The sequence below is a fragment of the Gymnodraco acuticeps genome, unplaced genomic scaffold (genome assembly GCF_902827175.1).
Source record: "Gymnodraco acuticeps unplaced genomic scaffold, fGymAcu1.1, whole genome shotgun sequence".
NCBI lineage: Eukaryota > Metazoa > Chordata > Actinopteri > Perciformes > Bathydraconidae > Gymnodraco > Gymnodraco acuticeps.
The window spans coordinates 250,379-274,499 of record NW_022991565.1 but is presented as its reverse complement, the minus strand read 5'-3'; the positions used below and the strand labels follow the sequence as shown (position 1 = coordinate 274,499).

The 24,121-nt window shown below is 41.3% G+C and overlaps 1 protein-coding gene across 1 annotated transcript; it reads right to left on the bottom strand.

Annotated features, from left to right (window-relative positions):
* Positions 1-24,053, bottom strand: esf1 (ESF1, nucleolar pre-rRNA processing protein, homolog (S. cerevisiae)). Its single transcript, XM_034197371.1, has 14 exons — positions 23,984-24,053; positions 20,755-21,191; positions 16,860-17,194; positions 16,109-16,222; positions 14,357-14,466; positions 12,768-12,920; positions 12,175-12,289; positions 11,721-11,910; positions 5,639-5,806; positions 2,967-3,094; positions 2,307-2,400; positions 1,086-1,186; positions 813-971; positions 1-477 (listed from the first exon to the last, which is right to left on the bottom strand). Exons 2-14 carry the CDS (start codon positions 21,167-21,169, stop codon positions 148-150), a joined length of 2,412 nt encoding a protein of 803 aa, XP_034053262.1. The 5' UTR covers positions 21,170-21,191; positions 23,984-24,053; the 3' UTR covers positions 1-147.
* Between the last annotated feature and the right edge of the window lie 68 nt (positions 24,054-24,121).

Sequence of the window (24,121 nt, the reverse complement as noted above, 5' to 3'; positions counted from 1 at the left end):
TGATATAGCAGGATTACGTTTTTACTAAAAGTTTGCACAGTTCCTCATCTCATACTAGTTTTCCTGTACAAACACACAAAAGGAATAAACACAGCTGTCCACTTTCTCAGTCGACATTTCTCTGTGATGTTAGGAAGAGTCTCAGTCCTACATGAGCTTCTGTTTCTTCCGGGCCTGAAACTGCTCCGTTTTGCTTTTGATGGACTTGATGAGCAGAGACAGACTGGGGTCTATTGCTTTCTTCGAGGTGGTCTCAGCGCCCTCAGAGTCATTCTCCCGTTTCTCCCCCTGTGTTTTGGGGAGGCTCTGAGCGCTGAGTTCCTCCTCGGTGCGCCGCTGCTCCTCCTCTCGCCTCCTCTGTTTCTCCACCTGGATGCTCTGCGTGGCTTTGGTCTTCTTGTAGCTGGGGTTGGAGGGGTCCAGGTTGAACAGGTGGGACGTGAACATGGCCTGGAAACGAGGGTCTTTAACGTCCACCTGGACACACAGAGGGGAAGGGAGAGGGATTAGTGTTTGTTTTATCGTGTGAAGTAATCCACTTAAATTGCTAACAAAGCACTTCTATACTAACAAAGGACTGGTTATCTGAAGCCAGTTGAGTAGCACTTGAAATGTTTTGGCTCTATGAAACCTGATGTAATTATTACATTACATTGTATACATTATTATTACAACTCCAGCGAAAGTGGATAAATATGTTTTGACATTTGGGTCCCTACATGACTTTTCAGAATGTAACTTTTACTGGAGTACTCCTCCAGCTGTCTTTCCCCAGACTACATCCCACCCCACGATGAAATCTCTAAACAGACCTGGAACTCGTCTCCCTCCAGCTTCTCCTCGCCCTTCTTCTTCAGCAGCTTCTTCTTCTTCTGCTTGCTCAGGTTCTGCTCCTCCACGATCTTGTCGTAGTTGAAGTGTTTGTGTTTCGACTCGTCATCGTCGTCCTCCATCAGCAGGGCCATCTCCGCCTGCACACACACACACACACACACACACACACGTTTAGCATCATGGCTGAGAGTGTGCTTCCTTCACCACAGATGTGACGAGCCGCTGTGGATCTGTTGGATTTGAACTCTGACCTTTTGTTTCTGCAGCTCCTCTTCCTCCTCTGGTGTGCGCTCCTCCTCCTTCTTCTTCTTCCTATTCCTCCCCTTCTGTGTCTTCTGTGTCTTCTGCTTGTCTGCGGACACATCAAACAACACTGATACCAAACCTTTCAGAGTAGATATCGGATTTTCACTAAACGATTATCCCGGCCAAATGAAGAAAACTTTACATTTGGTGGCAGAAAACTTGTTATTGTCTCTTTTTTCACAAATGTGGGGAGAATCTGAAACCTAAACTGCCAGGGTTCATACACTTTTTCACCAATGATTTTCAATGACTTCTCCATGACCTTTACCTAATTTTCCATGACCAAAAACATTACTCTTTCTCAGCGGTACCACTGAAAATGGTTTATTTTAACATGGAACAGAAAAATAAGGTCTGCATATGAAACATGTTGTGCCTATCTAAAACAAATCAAATAGCTTGCTAGCTTCTACACGCTAAAACAACTAAAATCTCTCACCAGCAAAATACCTCGTCAGTTAAATGCCATTTTACGTTTCATTACTATACGATACAGTATTTATTATCATTATAGTATTACTATGTTGGCGATTAGATAAAATATAAATTATATTTGATGCAACTTTAGTTACATTTCCATGACTTTTCCAAAACTTTGAGAAAAATATTGTTTTCCATAACTTAGCATTTTGAATTTCCATGACTTTTCCAGGTTGACCGTAAGAAACCTGAACTATACAAAAGCATACATTTATTATCCGATGGATCAGTAACATGGTATAACAATTTTATTTTATATTAAATATTATTTGTATCGACAATACGGGTATATTGTGACACCTAGTCCTAAGTATCACCTGCTTTATGCTGCTGCAACACACACAATAAAGTTCCATCTTATCTTAGAAACGAAATACATTCAAGAAGTCATCTCTTATAGCGTCCTAAGGTAATAACTAAAACTAAACTACACACACACACACACACACACACACACACACACACACACACACACACACACACACACACACACACACACACACACACACACACACACACACACACACACACACACACACACACACACACACACACACACACACACACACACACACACACACACACACACACACACACACACACACAGCTCTTTGTAAAACAACTGCAAACTACAAATCCCTTCTTTGATAGACGTATTTTTTATGTAATTTATACGTTTTGATTACCTGCAGCGTTGAGCTCCTCGGCGAAGAACGGGTCGTTGAGATCGACGTCTGGAGGAAGCTCGTCGTCACTGAGAGCCTCTTCATCCTCCTCGCCCTGAGGAGAGGAAATGTATAAAACTGATGAAGAAAACTACGATAGACACCATTAGGGGAAACTGAAATGTTGTTAGGAGTTAGTTGAGTTGAGTTCCTACAGTAGTTCTGACAGATTTGCTGCTTTCTGATTCGCCGAGTTGTGACTGAGGATTATTTCAGTCAGTGCTAGAAAAGCGACGACCATATAATGACAACTGGCAAGGAAGTTACTAAAAATAAGGGAATTGAAGCCGCCTTATTTCTAATATACTGAGAGTATCTAACCTTTCAAGGAGATTCAAGGCTTTTATCGCCATGCGTGTATCGTCATAGCTACAGTGTAGTTATGACGATGACAATCTGAGGTCACAGGCTCCTCCAACAGTGCAACACAATAACACAGATACAATAGTGCAAGTACATAAAAAAGAAATATAGGAGAAATAGTGCAGAATAGTCTATATACAAGTAATTGGAATATTGATATATATAAGTTGCAAACAGATGAATGTTCTGGATGTTTTTTCTAAAGTTCAGGTGTTTAACAGTCTTTGATTCCAGTTTTGTGTCGGCAGGTCGACTCACCTCCTTCTTCTTAGTTTTCTTCTGCTTCTTCTTCTCCTTCTTCTTCTCCAGGAAGCCCTCCCACGGCGTCAGGGTTTCCTTCCCCTCCAGTTTCTTCTTCACCAGCTGCTCCGTCGACTCCTTCAGCCCTGCACACACATCACACACACATTTAATAACCTAAATACAGCTCATAACTGCTGCTGACTGAAGAGTTTCACAACATTTAGTGTTTACTCTGACCCATACACCAATAGACCGATAGATGCATCGTTTGAGCAGGTAGAAGGATATCACACTTTAACAATTAAAGGAACATTTATTCATCAAAGCAACGCACATCTTGTTCATTGTAATACTGTGAAGCTTGCCAAACAGTACCTCCTTAAAACAGCACAACTTTCACTTCAAATGTTAATATACTGCGCATCTCATTGAGTCATTTGTAATATATATATATATTTGCTGTAAGTTAAGATAAGATGTACTTTATTGATCCCAATTTAGGATTTGTTTGCGTATTTGTGTATATTTATATTTCTTGCAGATATTTCTCTCTTTTCTTTATTTTATAAACGTTTCTAAATTAGTTTTTATTTTAAAGGTCACCTATCATGCTATTTTTAGGCAATAGCATAGGTCTCAGATATATAAACATATATTAAAAACATGTCTATGAAGTGTTTTGCTCAAAATACCAAACAGGTCACCCATTCTAGCCATGCCTCATATCCCTCTATTTCACTTCCTGTTTCAAAAGTGCTGATTTTGGGAATAAAGCTAAAAAAAATTATTGATAAAAAAAAAAAAAGGAGGGGTCTGAGCTCATGCTGGACCCGGCAGCTACTGTCTAAACTAAATGCTGCCGTGATGAAACGCCATATCATGGATTATCAAGGGTTCTCTCTGAAACAGTTTGGAGCTCAAAGGCTTTCTCTCTTGCCGGTTATACCACAAGGTGAGTTCCTTTTTACTTCCTGCTTCTTCACACACATGCTCTCCAGCACAAGTTAGCTCTGAGTGTTAGCGATGCTAATGTAAACACCGACCATATTACGTCCAAAACAGTCGGGCATTGTTTCTGATAGCAACGTTTCTGATAGCAACGTTTCTGATAGTGCCGTGGGTGTAGCCTACATTTCCGATATTACGTCATATCGGACGCAAATCTGAATCAGCTCCGTTGTAGCCCCGTTTTTAGAGATTTGGGTACGGAGGAAAAGAGAGAGGGTTTTATTTTCTGACACTGCCTGAGTTCCCTGACACACCGGGGACACATATTTATGTATAAAAGACATCAAAAAGTGCATTTCGCATGATAGGTCCCCTTTAAAATGTATTTATTGGGTCCTTTTTTACAACCCAAATCCTTTTACAGTGTTTCTATAGGCACCATTACACACCTAAGCAAGCAAAAAACAACCAAAATCAAAGAGAGAGAAATATCTGTGTCTTTTTAAAAGCAGTTCATGGTAAAATTATAAATTACTAATATTAAAAGAAGAAAGATTTCAATAAAGCTGGGTTGCAAATGAAGCGATTAATTGTCGAGCACCTTTGAGCCAAATAAGCAGTGGCGTTTTTATATGTACAAAAGTGGTGGGGCACAAAACCTTAGATGTTTATATATAAGCTTCTGCAGTGACGTGCAGTGAGGTTCATGGCTGGTGAGGCACTGGCTCTGACTCTTCAGGTTTACAAATATTATATGTTGACCTAAATCAAAATATAGTATTATTTTCAAAAGCTTTTTTAGTCTGATGCTTCGATTAATTTTAAACAGACAGTTCAACAAAAGGATACCCAAAACATTTAATTGTATCATTTAAATATTGGATTGTTCTCTCTTAGTAAGATCCCATTTTCAATACAATGGCGGTCTTACCTTGACTTGAAGATGAAGTCCATTTGCCTATCCTTCTGGACAAAAATCTCTAATACTTTTTTGTCCTCCTTATCTTCTTGTAGTTTCAAAAGTCTATCATAAATCTAATCGATAGATTTATGATTAGAAAATTATAAAAGTAGGATAGACATGTGGATATTATCCGGCTGAACAAAACGTGCATTTATCTAACAGGTACGTTTCCCACAGATCTCATTTCGAGCTATTTTCTAAAATCCTATGGAGAAATCTCATTGCTTTTTTGTCGAGGGAAACAATGCGCAGCTTACTTCCGGGTTTTAGGACGCCTCTCTCGTCTCCTCTTCACACACCACACTTTTACAGACAATCAGCTCTCTGAATTATGAGATGACGTTTGGTGGGGATGGCAGCTCAGTGCCCCTATGGTCATTATTTTGCTGCACACATTGAATAGAAAAAGACTGAGCATGCGCAGTGTAGTTTTTATAGCTTCCATTCACTTAGACAGTGAGAGAGGGGCTTGACCCACGTCACTCAAAACGGCTCAATAGGCACACTGTAGAAACTAATTAGAAGAACACAGACTATAACAGCAATGTACAGACGAATCAGATGATTAAACATGATCGTAAAATATATTTTAAGATGTCTTTTTTTTGCATTATTTGTAATTATTATTTTAATACTTTCTGCTGACACTAGGTGGGGCTGTGCCCCTAATGACCAGTCGCCACTGCAAATAAGACAACTTCTACTCTTTTCAGAAACCCCTTTAATAAACAATGCATAGGGTAAACCCAGTGGAGATAAGAAGCTCTCCTCGTACCTGGCACCCAGGTGATCTCCATCCCCATGTCCTTCTCCTCGTGAAGCTTCCTCTCCTTCTCCTGGATGCCTTTCAGCAGCTCTCTGTACTTCGAGATCTGCTCCTCGCTTTTATTCTTCTTCTTCTCTTTCTTCTCTACCACCTTCTCCGGTTTCTTCTGAGCTACAACTAGAAACAAAAAGAGACAATTATAACTTATTGGTGTTGCTTCAAATAAACAATGTTGTTGCTACAACCCACAGATTTGAATGAAGTTCCACTAAATATAAGCAGCTTTTATTTTCTGGATTCAAAACGATATATTGTGAGCGTAGTGTTGTCGAATAAAGATCTTACATCCCAGGCTCCTCCAACAATGCAACTTGCAAAATACTTGTTTAACCCTTGTGTTGTGTTCGAAAGCTGTTCATGGTGTTCGCGGGTCAATTTTGACCCATGACTTATTTCAGTCCAAAACACCAATTTTGTTTTACTATCATCCAATATTGGATATAACTAACTTATTATGCACTCATAACCGTACAATCCTGTTGTAATTTTATTTTATGGCCCAAAACACATTACACCACATATTGCACACGTGCATGTGTGTGTTCAGGTTCAAGTGTTAGTGTACATATTCTTTGAGAAAGGTGGGGTTCCCGTGGGGGGAGAGGGAGGGGAGACCAGGGGTGTTTCTCAATGTCGAGTACGCTTGCTTGGTAGCACATGTCTTCCGAGTCACTTGCTTCAGAAGTGAGGCAAGAATACTTCCTGGCATTCGGAAAACAAAGAGTGGAACAGGCGAGCAAGTGTGCGTCATATGAGAGGCCCTGCCTTACATTTTCCGCCACAGATTTGGGGAAATTGGTCCATGCGCAAAGCATTGTGGGGATTTTAAGACCGCGGAGTCTACACATGTGCAGCCTCGACATTTCTCGCTACGAAGTACGCCGGGCTCGGTAGAATTCCAAGTATGCTGGACATTGGAACAGTCCTTCGGCGGCACTCAATGACGTAGTATGCTTGAAATAGTGGCTCTGGAGCAGCCTTCCTCGACATTGAGAAACACCCCAGGTGCATGTTGCGAAAAAATTATTGTTACAGTTGATGAAGGGGGAGGGGTGTCTAAAGTCAAAGATGAATCTTGATTGGGCCAAATTTGACCAGAGTCACCCAAAAAAATTCTGCCAGGTCTCCCCAGACCCGAACACCAAATTATGCACTTTTTTTTGTAGAGACCTTCAGACTTGGCTAAAATGGTCAAAATCTGTGTTGTAGTGTTTATATAGCTGTTGTGGAGGATATCAAGAAGCCTTGTTCCGATACAAAAAACTAGAGCGTAGTTATTATATCATTTTGAAACGGGTCACGGGAGACCCGAACACAACACAAGGGGTAAAATGCGTAAAATAGCTTTAAAAATAGCGCAAAAGACACAATGGTGCAAGTTACATGCAGGAATAAGGCAAATATTCCTTTGAGGAAGGTTTTATATTTTATATTGTTGCATCGACTCAGTTGTCTTGTGTCTTATCTGTCAGAGAGAAACCATTATTTATTTTATTTTATTATCATACATTTTACCTCCTTGTGTCTATTAACCTGATAAAATCTCTTTCGACTTCACTTCGAGCAATTATATAAGCAAAGCACTTATATACTAATAAAGGACTGGCTTATCTAAAGCCAGTTGAGTAGCACTTGAAATGTTTTTGCTCTATGAAACCTGATGTACTTATATGATTCTGTTTTCTTCAAGTTTGTATTTTGTTGGTCGAACGCACTTATTGTAAGTCGCTTTGGATAAAAGCGTCAGCTAAATGCAATGTAATAAAAGTTATATTTTGCTGCGTGTACCTTTTAAAGTTCTTAAAAAAATAATCTGAGGGGAATTTCTTGTTGTTTCTTTTTAACTTGTGATGTGTCATTTTGTAAAGCACTTTGAGATGCAAGTGTTGTATGAAAAGTGCTATAAAAATCAAAACTTTATTATTATTAATAAATATATACATATAAAACCGAATGTAAAAGTCAAATACTGTACAGAGGAATAAAAACTCTATTATTATATGTTGAATTAATAGATGTGTGTTGTTGAACAAAGGTAGAAAATGGAACAATGTATTTTATTATATAAAAGCTTAAATATGTTAAAAACTGTGTTAAAACTCTGTATGCCAAAGTCATGTATCGTATAGTTTAACTCAATAGCAACATAGCAGGATGTATAAACAAGGAAATCCTTATTTGGCTTTAAACACAATAGCAACAGAGCAGGATGTATAGAAAATCCTTATTTGGGCTTTAACAGCTCTCGCTTTCCGGAACAATCGAGATGAACATTCCACCACAATGTAAACCACAGTCAAAAAAGAGGACGCTCTGACGCACTCCCTCACACAAACAGGATGTTGGCAACAGAGTATAAAGAAGACGGAGCAGCTTCAACACCCAAAACATGACAGACCTGACCACGGTGCCAATGTCATTCTATCACCCAGAAATGGACCCCCGCCTCTCCTCAGTCAGGTCATCACACTGGCTCGATCACCAAGCCAGAGACCAACTGATGAACGAGGAAAGGGCAGAGGCGCACAAATCTTCTTTGAATATCCGCCAAAAGAAACGAGAAAACACATCAAACATCAAGAGCTCTAGCCAGGGTGAGCCGCCTAGTAAACGAATCCAAGTTCAATTGGAATACACCGTTCCTCAAAGAAGAGATGACCCTGGAACCAAGGCCCCACTACCTCCCCACAAAGATGAAGAAAAGGTGAGAAAACAAGTCACCTTCAAATTCACAGACGAGACAAACAAGAAATGTGACCCAGCAGACGCAAAACGATGCGCGTCATGGGCAGGAGAGTATGTTGCCGGGGCAGAGTCCTGCTCCCGCGGGTACCCAACGGGTAACCCGCAAAAAAAGTGATTTGCGGGTGGTATTTTTCAGTCTTGAAAATCAGACCCGTGCAGGACTCTGTGCCGGGGTGCCCGTAGGAATATCACACAATGTCCCGCCAGGGTGGGTGATAGGCACATGGGGAGGCGACTACTTCATCTGCCCAAAAGAAAGGCATCCGGCATACGGGAAATGGCTGGACAAGGAAGAACCTCCCATGCATATACAAGTAAGGGATGCCTCGAAACCTCTGATGAAAAACGTTTCAGAGGAAAATTATTTCCGAAGCCAGAACAACCCGTTCGTTCTCCAAGAAAAGAAGGATTGGGATAACTGGCATCCGAATGGTGAACGAACCAAAGGAAGAGCAGTGCTGTGCACCCATAGTCCCACCCGAGGATACAATAAATGCTGCATCAGGTACTTCTCCAATCCAAAGAACTGGGAGACTCTCGCGGGATTCCGCTATGGGGAAAGAGGTTTCCCCCACTTAACTTACATCTGAGAGTATGATGAAAACCGGCACCGAGCGCTACATAACCGTTCAGCAATGATGTGGCAGAATAAAGGTGAGAAAGAATTCAACACAAGGGAGGGAATCAAAAGCCTCCAAGTGACATGTTTCAAAACCAACTCCGACAGCTCATATTTTGCTGTCACCGATGACGGATGTGGAAACACAGACCCAGAAAGAGAGGAATGCTATGGAGAAGTCCGAGACAAATCGGGAAGCGCATGGGCCGGATGGAACGAAAATGTCATAGATGGTCATGATGGAAGAGGCTACAAAGGACACCCGGGAGACGGAAAAAGACTGAACAACTTAGCAGCTCTTGAAAAAGACTTAACAAACTAGCTAACGCTAACTAGTAGTACAGCAAAACCTAGACGGATCAGATATAATATATATCCGAGCAAAACATATCTATTATTTTGTATTTCTGCCAATTAGGTTTGATGTAAAGATTAGGGTTGTAAAATTCCGGGAATTTTCAAAGATGGAAACTTTCCATGGGAATTAACGGGAATTTACAGGAATTTAAGGGAATAAACGGGAATTTTCAAAATGGAAGGTTGGCTCTTCATAGGGAACTTAAATAAAGTTGGGGAAAGTAATTTTAGCATAATCTTGAATAAAACAAACCGATGCCATTCAAGTGCACTTGAATATCCATGCCATTCCTCCATCACATGCACATAGCACACTGATTACAGCATGGCTATTGAGACCACACCCCTTTTTTTGTTCATTTTTTATGAGGAATGAGCAGTGGCGGACTGGCCATCGGGACGTTCGGGACAAATCCCGATGGGCCGGTACTAAAGTGGGCCTGTCGAATAAGTCACTAGCACCCCCCCGTCGACAATTTACTTGCGGTACTGAGGTGGGCCGGCGGAGTCCCGGACTGATTTTTAGTCCCAGTCCGCCCCTGGGAATGAGTAATATTTAACTCAACATTCATGTTTTTGTTCTTCAATGAAACAAATGATTGTTCAATAAAATAATTAAAACTTGTTCTGTTCTACTTACAAATCAATCTGTTGAAATGTCATGTTTTTTTAATTGTATAATTTTGCATGGATGTTTTCTTATGACAAAACAAAATGTTTATATTTATGCTTGGATATGACACAATCTGATTACATTATCCTCAATTCCCAGTTAGTTCCCAGTTAATTCCCATAAATCCAATATGGAATATTTCCAAAATTCCCCAGTTTAACTTCCCATGGAAATTTACCGGAAATGTTCCGCCCCTTTGCAACCCTAGCAAAGATACACCCGAGCAAAAAACTAGGTTCGATGTAAAGATACATTCGAGCAAAACTTATTATTTTGTGTGGTGTGATATAACTTGTAAAGCGTATAAATAAAACTGCCTCTTCACACTTGTGAAAGGAAACTAAGATCCTCATAGGCCTCCTGGTCAACTCTGTTGCAGAAAAAAGTAAGTCACATTGGAGGTCGCCAGGATCGTTTGATCTGAAATACGGCGGCAGTGCTTTACGGGTATTAAATCCCATAGGTTTCAGAGGTGTGTTCATTAACAGGTCTGTGACATCTAAAGGGATAAACTAACAGGTAAAGATACATAATGTAAATTGATTAATGGAGGTAGTATAGAAAGAAGGGAGTTTATGGGTACCTCGAGGTGGTGTGTGAGGACACACCTTTTATGCCCCGACTGAGTAAAAACTGTATCAATCAGCAGTGTATCAGAGGTGAGACTTCACAAGAGTTTAACAGTCTAACGGCCCGTCTACACTACAGGCATCAAAAAATCTTGATGCTGGGCGTGTCTGAAGCTTGGCGATTTTTTGCGAGCAACGCGACCAACAACCAATCACATGAATCTCCCGCCCCCGACATACAAAGCAATAGCAATGTTAAAACGAAGTAAACGGGCGGTTTTGGCGCAGTGGTCATCAGATCAAGGGGCGTTGGTGAACTCCAGTTCGAATCCCGCCTCGGCCGCCACTGCGTCAGGCCGTTGTGTCCTTGGGCAAGACACTCTACCCGCATTTGCTCCTGTGGGTAATGTCCGGAGTAATGACTCTTACAGGTCTAATATGTGTAATGTGTACTTGTAAAGCGCTTTGAGCACCTGTAAAAGCGCTCTAATAAATTTTTTTAATGCATTATTATTATTATTATTATTATTATTATTATTATAATAAACTGGATATAAAATCCCCAAACAGGCGAAAACCTACCAGTTTCACCCACTGTCTCTGCCACCTCCCTCCATGCCTCGCTCCTCCGGTTTGTATCCCGTTAATAGTTCTGGTCGGAAAGAACCGGGTGATTTGCTACCGTAATTTCTCGTTTGGAATATGAGGAAATGAACTGCGGTCTGGCTCTCCCAGCTTGCACGCGGTTTGATTGGCTAGCGCTTGTACTGGCGGGATTTGCATAAACGGGATTTGATTGGCTGATGCCAGCTTCGAAAGCATCGGGAGCATCAAAAGTTAAACATTGCTCAACTTTTGATGCTCACGATGCTTGCAAAGCCATGCTCCGCTCCCCACAATGCAGTTCGGCGAAGATTCAAAATCTTCTACGTCACCCCATTCAAGTGAATGGGCGAAGCGTTGAAAGCATTTTTCGATGCCTGTAGTGTAGACGGGCCGTTATGCTTCAGGGACAAAAATGATCTCTGAGTTTCCTGCACATGAATGCGTCTTTAGTTGCTGTCTCACCCTCTTCTGCTGCCGAGTCATCGTCTTCACTCTCCGGCTCTCCAAACACAAACCCTCCTTCCTCCTCCTCTTCCTCACTGGAGGAGGCCAGGTAAGCTTTAAAGTCCATGGCCAGCAGCTCGTCTTTGTTGAAGTTTCTCTCCAGAGCCGTCACTCGCTCGTTGTCCGTCTCGTCCCACGTCAGCTGCACCTGAAGGTTGAACACATGTGACGTTAACACTGAAAGCCCTGACGATTATGTTGAAATATCTGTGCACAAACACTTACTTTACTATACGAAAGTCAGGAAGATAGTAGTTGAAAAACCCATTTAAAAAAGGTATGCATCAAATTAAAACCAAGACAGTTTTAAGAGTTTCTCAATATTTTACATTACAATTAATCGCTCTGTTGCCCTTTCCTTCTGACTTCTCCATGCAGTATTTTCTACTACAGTAACTCTGAGTCTTCTTACCTTTGACGTAGCGTTGGCGGAGGAGGTGAAGACTTTGGGAGTGTACACTGCGAGGTTCACATCCGTCGCCACGTCTTTGGGCTCATCGTCAAACGTTACTCCCTCAGGAATAAACCTAAAAGGGTTAGAACAATATCACTGGTCACCGGCTTGATCTTCACTATCAGGATCCATGTATTTATGATCCTCTCCAGAATGGAAGTAGTCATCACATACAGAGCATCAACTAGTTCCTGAACAGTGTCCTTCACATGCTGATATCCAAGAGAGGGAATTACACAGTCACAAGATGGAGGAATATAAAGCAGTATTCAATGTTTACTTCAGATTAGCTCCACGTCAGAAATGAGCATGCTTGTCATATGTCTATCTCCATAGAGGCTGAATCATCATGTTAATCACATAGCTATCATATGCCTCAAACAGTCCTGATGCTCTTCTCGGTAATCACACATCCTGTCATGTTCACAGCTGCAGTTGGGATACCTTTGTTATCATGTGACTCTCATATTAGAAGAGGACTTTCAGTATTTTCCCAACAAAATCATTGTTTTTTCAGCAAGTTAGATCTGAACTGTTCCACCTCTTCTCACCGTAGGTCCAGCACTGAGCAGCTGCTCTCGTACTCGTAGCCGTCGCACTCCTCGTAGATCTTTGCAGCGGTGTCCGTAGTATCACACTGAACAACAGCGTAGAAATACTTCAGCCGCTTGAACTGGTAATCACGCATCTTCTCTCTGTAACCTCTGAGAGAGGACACACACACACACACACACACACACACACACTTATCAGATACAGAGGAAGGAAACTCAAGCCTGTAGAAGCAGAGTTTGAATTTATGCCACAAGTTAACCTGATTTCATGGAGAAAGGAGAAACTCCATCGTCACACATTAACATTTGATATAAGATTGGTGTGAAGCAAAATATTTAAAAAAAGGTGGAATCATTATAAAAACAAAACCAATCATACACACACACCAATATCACTTTAGTTATGGCTTTAGTTAAGGAACTTGATTGGCCTGTTACCTTCATATTAATTGTCTTGCTCTCCCGTTACTTTGACTCTACAACTCTATCACTTCATATAAAGTTATTTTTGACATTTTTGTTATGGTGTATTTAAAGCATAGTTAAAGGTGGGGTAGGTAAGTTTGAGAAACCGGCTCGAGGATCTGTGGAAGCCGTAGTACTGTAAAAAGCACGACCAATCCGTTTAGCCGTCAGCCTTCCATCTCGTGCACGCACAAATGTATCTCGTGCCGTCATTGGGCGTGCATTGCGCGTTCATGTGTGTTGGAGGAGGTGCTCTGTAAGGAAGTCTGAAGGAAAGGGCGGATTCTTTTCGGCTGTGTACTTAAAATCCATAAAAAAATGTCATCTGTTGAAGCCATAATACTGTAAAAAGCACGACCAATCCGTTTAGCCGGCCCAGCTAAACGGATTGGTCGTGCTTTTTACAGTACTACGGCTATTGGATTGCCGCCCTGTCTGTCAGCCTTCCATCTTGTGCACGCACAAATGTATCTCGTGCCGTCATTGGGCGTGCCGTCAATGGGCGTGCCATCATTGGGCGTGCCGTCATTGGGCCTGCATTGCAGCTGCAGCAGTACTTCAATGACTCGCCAGCAACAGGCGGCCACTTTCACCAGTCTGCTGACGTCATGTGCGCGTTCATGTGTGTTGGAGGAGGTGCTCTGTAAGGAAGTCTGAAGGAAGGGGCGGATTCTTTTCAGCTGTGTACTTTCAAATGTTAGTGCACTCGAGCCGGTTTCTGAAACTTACCTACCCCACCTTTAAGTGCATACAATACACACAAAAACAAAAACAAATCAAGACCATACATATATCAAAGCTAACATAATCTGAATTATACCTATTAATCGCTGTACTTTCCATTGGTGTAAAGTAACTCGACTACATATTCTCCTAGTTTCAGTTACTAGTTACTTTTGAGATTGAGATGATGAGCTAATACAAAATATTAATCAAATATTGAGGTATAATTATAGGTTAAAATATCCAGCAGCAGAATATAAAGCAATTCAAGTTAGCTCTACCTTTCTCATTACACCAAGAGGAACGTGGGAGTTATGATTTGTGTGAGCTGACTGATTAAAATATATGATTTATATTAATGTAAGTAAGTCTCAGCGATAAACCGCGCTGTGTGTTACCTCTCCTCCTCGTTGTCGTCCTCCGAGTCGTCGGGAAGAGCTTTGAGCTCCATCGGTCCCTGCGTCTCCTCGCCCTTCAGACGCTGCTTCCCGAACTCTGACGGGAAGATCTACAATAAAACCCATAATGCATTGCTGTTTAATGCTCCTACGGACAACATTCACCTGTTTAAAAAGTGCCCTTATTTAGACTTTATCCACACCAGACCGCTTTGAGAAGATGCTATCTGTAACGGTCTTCATTTTCTCTGTTATTCATTTGTTCCACTCTGTATTTTGGTTCCTATCTTTAATGTGCAACGCTAATAGAGGCGGAACTAATCTGCGGTGTTGTATGCGTTACACCTGTTTTATTAATCGCTGTACTTGGCAATCGCAACTCCAGAGCCACGCAGTGATCTAGTGATCTTTCTTGATGTTAAAAGAAAACTAAAGGAAAAAGATGCAGCCTAAGTGATCTGCCCCTCTAGGTGACTAGCAGCCTACGAGGTAAGTTTTTGCTGGTTGTTTGTGCAATTGTGTGTGGTTGAGCTGCATGTAATGTGTGTGTATGCTATGTGTTAGCTTGTGCTACATGCTATGTGTTAGCTTGTGCTACATGCTATGTGTTAGCTTGTGCTACATGCTATGTGTTAGCTTGTGCTACATGCTGTGTGTTAGCTTGTGCTACATGCTGTGTGTTAGCTTGTGCTACATGCTGTGTGTTAGCTTGTGCTACATGCTGTGTGTTAGCTTGTGATACATGCTATGTGTTAGCTTGTGATACATGCTATGTGTTAGCTTGTGCTACATGCTATGTGTTAGCTTGTGCTACATGCTATGTGTTAGCTTGTGCTACATGCTATGTGTTAGCTTGTGCTACATGCTATGTGTTAGCTTGTGCTACATGCTGTGTGTTAGCTTGTGATACATGCTGTGTGTTAGCTTGTGCTACATGCTGTGTGTTAGCTTGTGATACATGCTATGTGTTAGCTTGTGATACATGCTATGTGTTAGCTTGTGCTACATGCTGTGTGTTAGCTTGTGATACATGCTATGTGTTAGCTTGTGATACATGCTATGTGTTAGCTTGTGCTACATGCTGTGTGTTAGCTTGTGCTACATGCTGTGTGTTAGCTTGTGATACATGCTATGTGTTAGCTTGTGATACATGCTATGTGTTAGCTTGTGATACATGCTATGTGTTAGCTTGTGCTACATGCTGTGTGTTAGCTTGTGCTACATGCTGTGTGTGATATGCGTGCCGTTTATTGTGTAAGTTATCGGCATTAATAGTGATGACATATGCAAATATATTACATATTTACATCCGGCAGTGGCTCAGTCCGTAGGGGCTTGGACTGGGAGCTGTTGGGTCGCCGGTTCAAGTCCCTGACCAGACCTAAAATATGGTGTGTGGACTGCTACTTGGAGAGGTCCCAGTTCACCTCCTGCCCTGCCGTGGTGCCCTTGAGCAAGCTACCGGAGATCCCCCTTCCCCCCCACTCCCATTGCTCCCCGGGCGCTGTGCACTAGCTGCCCACTGCTCCTAGTACTAGACTCCTGGTACTAGGATGGATTAAATGCAGAGAACACATTTCACTGTGTGTGCTGTGTGCCCTGCATGTGTGACCATTAAAGAGGGGTTTCATCCCTCCCAATTCTATTCTATATTTATTTATTGTTCACCTTTTATATTTTTCTGTATATATATATACATATATATATATCACACTTTATTGTACATCTAGTTTGGCTTATAAACGGTGTTACCTTGACAGAGAGCACGGCGCCTCCTTTAGGGAGGAAGGAGTTGAACAGAGCCAGCAGGTCTTTGGCTTTCATCCGATCCCAGTCCATGTTGCAGACGCCCAGCCGCGCAGAAACCTGACACACACACATTCATAGAAAACACACACAGTGAATGAGTGTTAACACCTCGGCATCACTAGGGAGATGTTCAGCTTTTTATGTTTTCAGATGTGTTTGTTATAGCAGTGTTAATGTAAAAGGTGTACATGTTGGAAGGGTGTGAGTTTTTTTAAGTTGAACTTCAGCTCCAATATTAAGTCTATACCAAGCTGTGTCGCCAAATTACAGACACTCACATGGAGACAGACAATTAATGCTTTTTTCCTAGTTTCCTGCACACAATGAAATAAAACTAATGGAAATCAATGTTCTTGCATTGACATATCCACGTCTTAAAAAAAATCATTTTTGTATTTAGTTTACAGAAAGTATTGCACTTTTTTGTGTTTTTTAAAAATAAAATGATAAACAGAAATACAGCTGTTGCATTATGTAGACAAAATGCTATGTAAAGGTTAAAATAATAACACATTTTATTATATTTGGTAGTGATAATCGAGACTAAAGTGGTTAAAAGTTTTGATATGGGATGTGCCGTTTTTAAATGAAGACACTGCAGTGAGAGTATTTTGCATGATGACAATAAACATATATCCTTTTTTAAACGTGAGACAGAAGAGTTCCCCCCAGCAGCCCCTAACCCCCCCCTCACCTCGTCGTTCCTCAGAGCGTCTTTAGCGAGCTCGCCCCAGTCGTGTTCGATCTCCTCTTCCTCTTTCTTCAGGATGGCGTTCACATACTCTTCATCATCTTCATCAGAGCTGGTCTCTACGTTTCCTTTTCCTCGGGCCAGATCCGGCTCGCTGTCGCTGTCTGAATCCAAACCGGACTCCTCCTCATCGGATCCGCTCGCAACATCACTCCCCTCTTCATCATCATCATCATCATCATCATCGTCATCCTCCTCACTTCCGTCTGTGAAGCTGTCTCCCAGATCAACGTCTCCCTTCTTTGCAGTTTCCGGCTCCTCATCTTGCTCTTCAACGTCTGAAGGAAATAATAATAAAAAGGGTCATAAATATGCTGACCTTTCAGTATCTGAGGAAGTGGCTTCAAGAATGTCTGATCAGTTCTCTGCGCAGATACTAAAACAACAACAATGTTATTATTAATGCTTAATATGTTGATGATGTACAAATAAAACATTATACAGAAACAAATTAGGTTGTAATGCTGAATCCTCAACAGACCCTCATGGACACAACTGAAACATGTTGCACCACAAAAACATACACTTTGGCCCAATCCCAAACCACCAAGTGCTGTTCCAAACCAACGAGTGTGGAGGGGGAGTGGGCTATCAAGCCCTCAAACAGCGAGTCTGCATCGGTGCTGACTTCACGTGCTGCCCTACCTGACCGGACTCAATGCTGTGTGTGTCCGTCAGGAAACACGCTGTTTGTAGGGCGTGGTTTGGGATTGGGCCATTATTTCCCCAGGCGTTCAATCTAGAGAGGTCTGGCTTCAATATTAGAGTTTTTGTTCTGGTTTTCCAAAAAATTACAATTCCTGGCAAAAGAACGCTCATGGACACTGCCCAAAAGAATGGGCATAACTAATGAACAGAATCAGTTAGAATCTTCTAATCAGTTCTGATACAATGATAATAAATGTGTGCAAATGTCTGTGTTGAATGTTTCTTTTAATGTTATGGTTAGCAGTTCTTTTTAATGAAATAAGTAAAAGATTCAAGCTCCGTTTTTTATTTATTTATGGACAAATACCCCCTATTATAGTGTGTATAAGTCTCGAATGAGTGACATATATCATTAGCTGAGGTTGTGCTGATTTCTGGGATGTGTAACACCTGATTATACTGCAAAGAAATTACAATTTTATAGCCAAAACACAAACATATACAAAAACGGAAATGTCCTATGTGGGTCTCAGGGGGTTAATAGTATCTGTGCTTGTTTTGCTCCGCCTGAATGGGTGAATATCTACTCTTCTATGACTCTGACCCTTCGTTCAGGCGGCGGACCAACAATGTTATTATTGATGTCTAATATGTTGATACACAAATAAAACATTATACAGAAATAGGGCTGAACGATTAATCGATTTTAAATCGAAACCATGATTTTAAATGATGCGATTATTAAATCGCAAAGCCTGCGATCTTTTTTAACATTTTTTTCTTCTTGTGTCTCAGTCATCCACATCAATCAGAAGTGCTGTGCTCCACATGTACCAGCCATTGTTAACCAATCAGAAGTGGCCCATGATAGAAGGTGATAGACAGATTGATCCAATCACCTGCCAAGTATTTTTGCAATACTTTTCCAAATGGCTTCCAATGGAGCTCTCCTCGATGGTTTGGTGAAACAAACCATCTGAGTCAGGTTAGTAATGCTCCATCACATGTTTCTATTACAGGGTGAATCTTAAACTGAAGCTTGACTTTAAAGCAACCCAACGGAAGTTTCATGTAAGTTTAGTTCTTTCACTCGTAGCTCGGGCTGCGGGGGTGCTAGAGACGGGAGTACGTTGATACGACCTTCCTAGTCGGAGATATGGCCGCATTTTACAATAAACTTCCGTTGGGTAGCTTAAAAACAAATATCGCAATTCGAATCGCAATCGCAATATTTATCAGAAAAATCGCAATTACATTTTTTCCCAAAATCGTGCAGCCCTATTCAGAAACAAATTAAGTTGTAATGTTGAATCTGGGCTCGTTGCCTGCATCATCCAACAGACCCTTATGGACACAATTGAAACCTGTTGCACCACAACATCATATATTGTATTAAAGGTGGGGTAGGTAAGTTTCAGAAACCGGCTCGAGTGCGCTAACATTTGAAAGTACACAGCCGAAAAGAATCCGCCCCTTCCTTCAGACTTCCTTACAGAGCACCTCCTCCAACACACATGAACGCGCACATGACGTCAGCAGACTGGTGAAAGTGGCCGCCTGTTGCTGGTGAGTCATTGAAGTACTGCTGCAATGCACGCCCAATGACGGCACGCCCAATGAGGGCACGAGATACATTTGTGCGTGCACGAGATGGAAGGCTGACAGATAGGGCAGCAATCTGTACTTTTTACAGTATTACGGGTTCCACAGAAGACATTTTTTTATGGATTTTTTGTCAAAGCACTTAAGATATTCATTGCTATCGGGATGTTAAGAGCATTCCATGGAATATAACAAAAAGTGTATCTCGAGCCGGTTTCTCAAACTTACCTACCCCACCTTTAAAGGTAGGGTAGGTAAGATTGGAGAAACCAGCTCGAGTGCGCTAGAATTTACACAACCGGAAAAAAATCTGCCTCTTCCTTCAGACTTCCTTACAGAGCCCCTCCTCCATCACACACCAACGTGCACATGACCAATGAGGGCACGAGATAAGTTTGTGCACAGATGGAAGGCTGACAGTCAGGTAGGCCATCCAGTTACTTTAGCCGGGCCGGCTCAGATGATTGGTCGTGCTTTTTACAGTACTACGGCTCCTAGGGATGCCAGAAACTGACCATGATCAAAATCGAAAATCGGACAGCCCTGGCGAATAATAATCGATTATTCGACGCCCCCCTCCCCCCCCCGCAGGAGAAAAAAAAAAAGGGTTGCTGTTAACGTCGGTCTGTATAACGGAATTGTGCCAAAACTACGCCAACCGGCAGCGGAGGGAGACTCCCCCCCCCTTCACTGGAGAACTGCGCTAAAACAGCTGATCACAACGTTCACACTCTGTGGTCACGAAGTACTCCACGCTTCCTCCAAGTTTACAGTAAAACAAACTGGTGGTGTGACCAATGGCCATTTACAATTATTAATACTATTACTATTATTAGCATTAGTCTATATTTTGGTTGAAACTAAGCCAGAAAAAAGCAAAACATAAATAATAATAAAAAATATATAAATGAAATCGAATTTTTAAAATCATTTTAGATTATGGAGACCGTAACGAATATTCGAATAATCGCTGGCCTCCCTAACGGCTTCCACAGATGACATTTTTGTTATGTATTTATTGTCAAAGCATTTCATGTATTAATTGCTATCGGGATGTTAAGAGCATTCCATGGAATATAACAAAAAGTGTTTCTGAAGTGAATTACCTACCCCACCTTTAACCAGGCTTTCAATCTAAAGCTCTTGCTTCAATTTTATAGTTTTTTTTTGTTGGTTTCCTCCTGCATGAAATCTATTGAAATGCATGCACATTTTCACACGAGCTACCTCTCTTAGTATCTGCACATCTTTCCCCTTTTCATATCAATACTGCACATATTTTATTGTTTTACTCTGAGTATGTTGTCATAGAATACTGTACATAGATTTTTGGGATATCCAGATTAAATGTAAATTATTTTCTATATCTTAACATATAATAGTTGTTTTTTTAAATCTTTTTTTTGTTGTTTTTCTTACTTTTTCTCTTCTTTACCTGTGTTTATGTTTATGTTATGGATTTTATTCACCTTACACACCAAGGCAAATTCCTTGTATGTGTAAACCTACTTCTTATCTATTAAGTTGAATCTGTGCTCGTTTCCTCAGCCTGGATCAGTGAATATGAGCCTCAGAGACATCTACTCACCCTGTTCTATGACTCTGACCCCTCGTTCAGGCGGCGGTCCTTTAGCTTTAACGTCTTTGCTCTTCACTGCTTTTCCTTTCTTCACTTCTTTCTCCACCTTCACCAGCTTCTCCTTCACTTCTTTCTTCTTCTTGCGCTCTGCCACCTTCTTGCTCTTCACACCCTCCTCATCGTCGTCTTCGTCCTCTGAGCTGGAGACGTTGTAGAAGCGCTTCAGGTCCTCGGTGGAGGTTTGGTTGATGGGTCGGCCTCTCTTGTCCACCGTGTATTTCTCCGTGAAGCGCTTGTCGTGAAACATGGACTGGAAGCGCTTGTCGATCTTGATCTTGCGTTCTCTCTCGGGCATCTCCCAAAACCTGGGGTCCTTCTGAACCCGGAGGAAACGCTCATCGCCGCCCTTCTTATTGGACGACATGGTGGCAAACTGAACGTGTCACCTGACCAATAGAGAAAGGACATATTGTTGGATTAGTCACATGGACAACAAGCACTACGCTTCTTTCTTATATCATGTGTATGAGCGTCTTTATCACAGAAGATTGTGTGTATTTAGTGCACCAAACGTTCAAGCTTATGATTATATAGCCGTACATTTAAGATGTTAGCATGTTTTAATACACATATCCTGAAGAGGTTATTGGAAAAAAGTATTGATTTAAGTAATGGTGAAAACTAGACAACAGTGATTCAAGAACTGAAAATAAATATATGTATGTTTCTATAAACCTTGTTATAACACAAGCTAGCTAGTATTGATTATCCTCTACAAACGGTTAATGTACTGAAGATTATTGAGACAATCAATTAACTGTTTAGGTCACTCCAGAACAACGTTTCTTAAACCTATGTTTTGTACTGTTTTTAGAATTTGGTTTGGAAATAATTAAGCAGTCTTGCTTGTCACATGAGTTTTAAACACCCCTCTTTTACATTTAACAAAATAAACTATTACTTGAAGACAATAAGGTGGGGGTATATTCAGATTAACCTAAATAAAAGTAGCAATACATCAGTGTAAAGTTTGTTTGTTAGAGGTGAAATCCTGCATTCAAATATACTTTAAATAACTCAAGGTTCTTTATTGCCAAACTAACATAGCTACAGAGTAATTATGTCGTTGAAAATCTTAGAAACTGAAGTAAGAGTACTTGTTTTGCAGAATGACCCAAATCAGCATCACATACAGTGGGGCAAAAAAGTATTTAGTCAGCCACCAATTGTGCAAGTTCTCCCACTTAAAAAGATGAGAGGTCTGTAATTTTCATTCTAGGTATACACTCAACTATGAGAGACAGAATGGGGGGAAAGAATCCAGGAAATCACATTGTCTGATTTTTAAAGAATTTATTTGCAAATTATGGTGGAAAATAAGTATTTGGTCAATAACAAAAGTTCATCTCAATACTTTGTTATATACCCTTTGTTGGCAATGACAGAGGTCAAACGTTTTCTGTATGTCTTCACAAGGTTTTCACACACTGTTGCTGGTATGTTGGCCCATTCCTCCATGCAGATCTCCTCTAGAGCAGTGATGTGTTGGGGCTGTTGCTGGGCAACACAGACTTTCAACTCCCTCCAAAGATGTTCTATGGGGTTGAGATCTGGAGACTGGCTAGGTCACTCCAGGACCTTGAAATGCTTCTTACGAAGCCACTCCTTCGTTGCCCGGACGGTGTGTTTGGGATCATTGTCATGCTGAAAGACCCAGCCACGTTTCATCTTCAATGCCCTTGCTGATGGAAGGAGGTTGTCACTCAAAATCTCACGATACATGGCCCCATTCATTCTTTCCTTTACACGGATCAGTCGTCCCTTTGCAGAAAAACAGCCCCAAAGCATGATGTTTCCACCCCCATGTTTCACAGTAGGTGTTCTTTGGATGCAACTCAGCATTCTTTCTCCTCCAAACACGTCTAGTTGAGTTTTTACCAAAAAGTTCTATTTTGGTTTCATCTGACCATATGACATTCTCCCAATCCTCTTCTGGATCAACTAAATGCTCTCTAGCAAACTTCAGACGGGCCTGGACATGTACTGGCTTACGCAGGGGGACACGTCTGGCACTGCAGGATTTGAGTCCCTGGCGGCGTAGTGTGTTACTGATGGTAGCCTTTGTTACTTTGGTCCCAGCTCTCTGCAGGTCATTGACTAGGTCCCCCCGTGTGGTTCTGGGATTTTTGCTCACCGTTCTTGTGATCATTTTGACCCCACGGGGTGAGATCTTGCGTGGATCCCCAGATCGAGGGAGATTATCAGTGGTCTTGTATGTCTTCCATTTTCTAATAATTGCTCCCACAGTTGATTTCTTCACACCAAGCTGCTTACCTATTGCAGATTCAGTCTTCCAAGCCTGGTGCAGGTCTACAATTTTGTTTCTGGTGTCCTTTGACAGCTCTTTGGTCTTGGCCATAGTGGAGTTTGGAGTGTGACTGTTTGAGGTTGTGGACAGGTGTCTTTTATACTGATAACGAGTTCAAACAGGTGCCATTAATACAGTTAACGAGTGGAGGACAGAGTAGGCTCTTAAAGAAGAAGTTACAGGTCTGTGAGAGCCAGAAATCTTGTTTGTTTGTAGGTGACCAAATACTTATTTTACCGAGGAATTTACCAATGTATTCGTTAAAAATCCTACAATGTGATTTCCTGGATTCTTTCCCCCCATTCTGTCTCTCATAGTTGAAGTATACCTAGGATGAAAATTACAGGCCTCTCTCATCTTTTTAAGTGGGAGAACGTGCACAATTGGTGGCTGACTAAATACTTTTTTGCCCCACTGTATAATAGTATGCATGCAACACTAGTAAAGAACACATTCATTACTAAAGTGTAGTACTTAAGTAAATGTATTTAAACCACTTATAATGGTTAAAATAGTTAGGTATTACTGAAGCTGTGACTGGATCACTAAGTGAGCATGTAATGAACAACATAAACCCAGTCTTTTCACTGTGAGAAATATAGAGCCGTTTTGACTTCTGCTATCTAAAAATGAAATGTTAAAACTGAGTTAAATGCATGGTTAAATGTCAGAAATCCTGCGCTTTGCTTCAGTTTCAGTCAACATGTAAACAATATGTCCGAAATAGTGAATAGGAACAGTAACGGCGGGAAAACCAGACAGCAGCTGACAAATGCACACAACACTGAGCATGTATATGTAAACATATAATGAGAAATGTGTTTGAAACATCGTTTAAAAATAACAATAATCACAAAACTGTAGCCATACCTCTCTGGTCTTCCACTACACGTGTTTTCCCAGCATGCACCTCTTCCGTGACCTTTCTATGTTCCCGCCCCTTTGTTTGTAAGGAAAGCGAAGTGGGACAAAGGAGAGAAAACGCGCACGGAGAAATTCGATGGTTAA

Excerpts from the sequence above, each read along its gene's own strand:
- esf1 (XM_034197371.1), bottom strand. The coding sequence starts at position 21,169 with ATGTCGTCCAATAAGAAGGGCGGCGATGAGCGTTTCCTCCGGGTTCAG. Across the intron at positions 17,195-20,754 it reads GGTCAGAGTCATAGAACAGG|ACGTTGAAGAGCAAGATGAG; the intron begins GTGAGTAGATGT and ends TATTTCCTTCAG. Across the intron at positions 478-812 it reads TGGAGGGAGACGAGTTCCAG|GTGGACGTTAAAGACCCTCG; the intron begins GTCTGTTTAGAG and ends CTGTGTGTCCAG.